At 39.8% G+C, this 4886-nt stretch overlaps 1 protein-coding gene across 1 annotated transcript; it reads left to right on the top strand.

Annotated features, from left to right (window-relative positions):
- The first annotated feature begins 1081 nt into the window (after positions 1–1081).
- On the top strand, positions 1082–2017 carry LOC100731740 (putative olfactory receptor 3A4). The gene has a single exon (XM_013152085.2). It carries the CDS (start codon positions 1082–1084, stop codon positions 2015–2017), a length of 936 nt encoding a protein of 311 aa, XP_013007539.2.
- The last annotated feature ends 2869 nt before the right edge of the window (positions 2018–4886 follow it).

Genomic DNA, 4886 nt, shown 5'->3' with positions numbered 1-4886 from the left:
AAACTTGGCTTGAAAATTTTCAGCCTGTTCAAAATTCTCCCTCCATTCTTATTTAGTAAAATGTCCATATGTGAGAGCTAAAGTTTCCTAGAGTCTATATGGAGAAATGCCACATCACATACTTTTCACAAAATTTTAAGTGTTGGTAGTGCAGTTCAGGAGTGGGAAATGCCTTTAATGACATGTTTCAATTAGTTCCAATATTTTTCACTGAATTTCCCATTTTTCTGAGAAGTTCAGACTAAGATTCGTGAGTTCATGGGTCAATCATTTAGTCTTAGCCATGGTAGTCTACTTAGCACTGACTTCATATTTGCAGTCTCAAATCATAATCCAACCAAGCAGGGATTGAATATATTCAGAAAAATCTGTGTCTGTACTGAACATGTGTGGACATGTTTTCTGGCAATTAATCCCTAAATAATACATGGTAACTTTTTTTAGAGTTTCTACATTATACTACACATGATAGTTAATCTAGAGATCATTTTATGCATATGGAAAGAGGGGCAGTGGCTCTAGTCCTGTGAAATGGTATGCCACTTAACGTACAGGCCTTGGGCATCGCATTGTGATACCTGAGAATTCCTAATAGGATACCAAGGAATGACTAATATCAAGACATGTGTATGTGGAGATTACAGGCACTTAAGTTGGACTCTGCCTTCTTCTGCTTCTGAAATTCAATTTTTATATTCTGGGATGTTGTATACTGAGACAATAACCTTCCATGATGTGAAAACTTGTAATTTCCTTTCTGGAACCATGGCTTCAGGAAAATCATTTTTCCTTCTAACTTTCAAATGTCAGCTTTGTTCCCAAATTTTTGTTCCTCATTTGAAGAAATTTTCACTTTCTCTGTTCGAGTCTCTCCAATGTCTGTTCTTATACACTGGGAGTTATGTTTATCAATCTTTTTCTATTATATCTCAATTTTACATTTCTTTCTCTTTATATGTGTCCTGACTTACCAGCCTCCCTGACATTGCTACATTTGCTGGTTGTTATTAAGACGTCTTCAGCCGTTAAGCACCCTTGAAACTCATTGAACATTGCTCAAAGCAGTGTTGCTGGTAGAGAGATGGAACCAAGAGTCCCAGAAAATGATTCACTTGTTATGCAGTTTGTTCTGGTGGGCCTCACAGATTCCCCAGCCCTACAGCCCATCCTCTTTGTCATCTTCCTTCTTGCTTATGCAGCTACTGTCGGGGGCAATTTCAGCATCCTTGCTGCCATCCTCACTGAGCCCAAACTCCACACCCCCATGTACTTCTTCCTGGGGAACCTGTCCCTGCTGGATGTTGGGTGCATCAGTGTCACAGTTCCTGCCCTGTTGAAGCAACTCCTGTGCAAGGATAGGAGCATCCCCTATAGAGCCTGCCTATCACAGCTCTTCTTCTTCCACCTCCTGGTTGGGGCAGACTGCTTCCTGCTGACTGTCATGGCCTATGACCGCTACCTGGCCATCTGCCAGCCCCTCACCTATAGCACCCGCATGAGCTGGGGGATCCAGAAAGCCTCGGTGAGCATGTCAGTTGTCTTTTCCTTCGCTCATGCTGTTACTCAAACAGTTGCCTTGTCTACCCTGAACTTCTGTGGCCCCAATGTGATCAATAACTTCTACTGTGACCTTCCTCAACTCTTTCAGCTGTCCTGCTCCAGCATCCAGTTAAATGAACAACTGCTCTTTGCAGCAGCAGCCTTTATGGGTGTGGTCCCACTGGCTCTCATCACACTATCCTATGCCCACGTAGTAGCTGCAGTCCTGAGAATCCGCTCCACTGAGGGCAGGAAGAAGGCCTTCTCCACATGTAGCTCCCACCTCACTGTAGTAGGCATCTTCTATGGGACAGGCATCTTCAGCTACATGAGGCTGGGCTCAGTGGACACTTCAGACAAGGACAAGGGCATTGGCATCTTCAGCACTGTCATCAGCCCGCTGCTAAACCCACTCATCTACAGCCTGAGGAACCCTGATGTGAAGGGCGCCTTGAGAAAACTGCTCACAGGAAAGTAGTCTGTAAGTAAACCTCTCTCTCTCTCTCTCTCTCTCTCTCTCTCTCTCTCTCTCTCTCTCTGGCCTTATTGAATATGTCATGGGTCTCTAACTGCTTTCAGGAGTTATTTGCTGCAGTTGAGCCACTGACTTGGCAAAAAAAAATCATAATAAATATGATGATAGCTACCATTGGCCATTGGCATTGTGATTATCCTGTACCAACCACCCTTCTGAAGGACTGGCCTCTATCAGCTCATTTAATCTTCTTAACTTTACTAAGTAGATACAGATTTACAATGTATAGTTTAGAAAACTGATCCCATGGAGGCTGAGTAACTTACCAAAGGTGACAACATGGGGGAAATTACACATGAAACTATTATCTCAAGAATAATAAGTGATCGTTATGGTTTGTGTACAAATGTCCCCCTGTCTTAGTTACTTTTCTTTCATTGTTGAGAGTAAATACTTGATGCTCCAAAAAGAAGGAAGGAAAGATTTATTTGGTTCACAGTTTGTGGAATTTCAGTCCATACTCAGCTGGCTCCAAGGAAGAATGGTGTGGCTGAGGGGAAACAGTTTATAGTGGTGGCAGATACCAAAGGAACAAGAGCAAAAAAGGGAGAGCGTAGAGAGAAGACTCTATGTGCCTTATCTTGTGTGTAGACTACACCCACTTGAGTGGGTGACACTTACACCCATAATCCCGCCATGGACCATGAGTAGTGCACAAACTCTAGAAGCCCGCCTCCCTGCTGGCACGAGGCTTTGCAGGACAAAGCATAACACCCTCCACACCTAACAGAGTCCCAGGTGGGCTTTTCAGAGGTGTCTGAATCTAGAGTGTGTGCTTGGTTCAGGGTGCAATGCTAGGATTAAGGATGTGTGGTTATTAAATCCGCCAGCTGATTGGCCCGACACTACTCCCAGTAGCCTAGATAAAGTATAAAAGGGGCAAAAAGACACTGTTAAGGCTCTTTTCCTTTGTTAAGTTCTGGCCACCATGAACTGATTTCTCCTTGGAACTTTTTTCTTCTGCCCTCTGTGAACAGTACTCCTCTGCAATCAGTTTCTGCTGCTCCACCCTGCTTTGACTCAGCCAGTTATGCAGTGAAACCTCTGCAAACTGTGATCTAAATAAACCTTTCCCTGCAGGGGTTTAGCTCAGTGGTGAAAGCACTTGCCTGCAAGTGTGAGGTCATGAGTGCAATCCCCGGTAAAAAAGAAAAAAAACAACTTTCTTCCTTTAACTTGGAGTATCAGGCATTTTGTCTCAGCCATGAGAGAAAAGTAACTAAGACGGTCTTTATAAGGTGCAATGATACGTTAAAGAAAAGAAATGATATGGGCAGTGAAGAGTTAAAAAAGAAAAGGAGGACAATACCAAAGTTGTGGGGAAGTTCTATTTAAATACATGAAAATGAGAATGGAGAAATTTTTGTGAAATAGTTGATTTGTTCCTAAGCAGCAGGCACAGATTGAGGGACTGCTGTTTATCAGTTTGGAAAAGTAAACAGATTACAGGAAAATGGAGTAAAAGAAAACATTCTCAAGGAATAGACACTGTTTAGAAAAACCATTAAGGTAAGAAAAGATGTACTTTACACTTTTATACAACACATTTTATAAATAAAAATAAGGTAAATCACAAAAACAGTTTATCTCATATGTGAAAACTTTCCTGCCTGAATGAAGAACTTTATTAAAACTCAAAGCTGAGAAAAACCACTTCTACATGGTGTTAGAAGGAGGCTTAATTTATATATATAGGAAGCAAGTGCCTCTGTACTACAATAAACTGTGTGTTTATTTAAAAATTAGTGTGCAAAATATTAAAATAAATATCACCCATACTTTCATCATAGGCAGATACTTATTATTGACATTTAGTATATAATCATTTCATTTTTATTAATAATGCATATTAACAATAATTAGAATGGCTTTATGTATAAATTGGCACTCAAAATGTGTTGAATAAAATGTCATCTTCAAGAACCTATTACTTGGAGCTACCCACTTTCTGGGTGTCCCCTCATATCTCTTTCAGACAAGAAACTTTCCCTCAATAAAGTTTCTTACTCCTGAAAAAAAAAAAAAGAACCCATTCCTTCTTTCTTTGCTAATGCAACAGGCTGATAGTGAAACTTAATCCTTCCTTAATTTGAACTTAACAGGAAAGTTAAATATATATATATAAAGTGTATTGCAAGAAAAATATGGCATTATATATATATATATATATATGTAAGATGTTTGTCTTTTTTTTGTATACATTTGAAAATGTTCTTATTAATGAAGAAATGGATGTTGAGCCATGCTTAAAAGGTAGGCTGACCCTTGCCAAGTTGACTAGGGGTGAAGTCATCCAAGCTGTGCGTGGCCCCCTCAAGGAAACTTTGAGAACACCAGTGGGTTAGGAGATGGGTGAGTGGGGAGAACCAGTGAAGAGAAAGTAAAAAAAATGAAGAAAGCAGAAGACAACTCTTTGGGGAAGGTAAGCCAGATTGAAAGATGGAACATAGTAAGGAAGGCTATGGAGAAATGATATTAAGGGAGACTTAAGATGTTCTCACTTCTGTTTAAAGATGATGGGAACTGTGTGTTTGTGTGATTGTAAGCAATAATCAGCAAAAGGGAAGATGGTTAAGATGCTGCAGAATAAAGGAACTTGAAGGAGTGAGATACAAAGAGATGTGAAAAAATAAAACAATAACAACACAGTTAATAAATATTTATGTAGTAACATTTATTAAGAGAAAGCATTATGATAGATTGTAATAACTAAATCTGGATTCTAGGTAATTGTCTCTCATTACTTTCTTTGTTATTAAAATTCTGCTTAAGTTTGATTCATTAGATTGTGAGCAATATCTCATCACTAATC

This window comes from Cavia porcellus, unplaced genomic scaffold (assembly GCF_034190915.1).
Source record: "Cavia porcellus strain 051 isolate PalLab524CR breed Dunkin Hartley unplaced genomic scaffold, mCavPor4.1 scaffold_6, whole genome shotgun sequence".
Lineage (NCBI taxonomy): Eukaryota > Metazoa > Chordata > Mammalia > Rodentia > Caviidae > Cavia > Cavia porcellus.
This window is presented reverse-complemented; position numbering and strand designations above follow the sequence as displayed.

Bases quoted from the DNA above. Each gene is read 5' to 3' on its own strand.
- LOC100731740 (XM_013152085.2), top strand. From the start codon at position 1,082: ATGGAACCAAGAGTCCCAGAAAATGATTCACTTGTTATGCAGTTTGTT.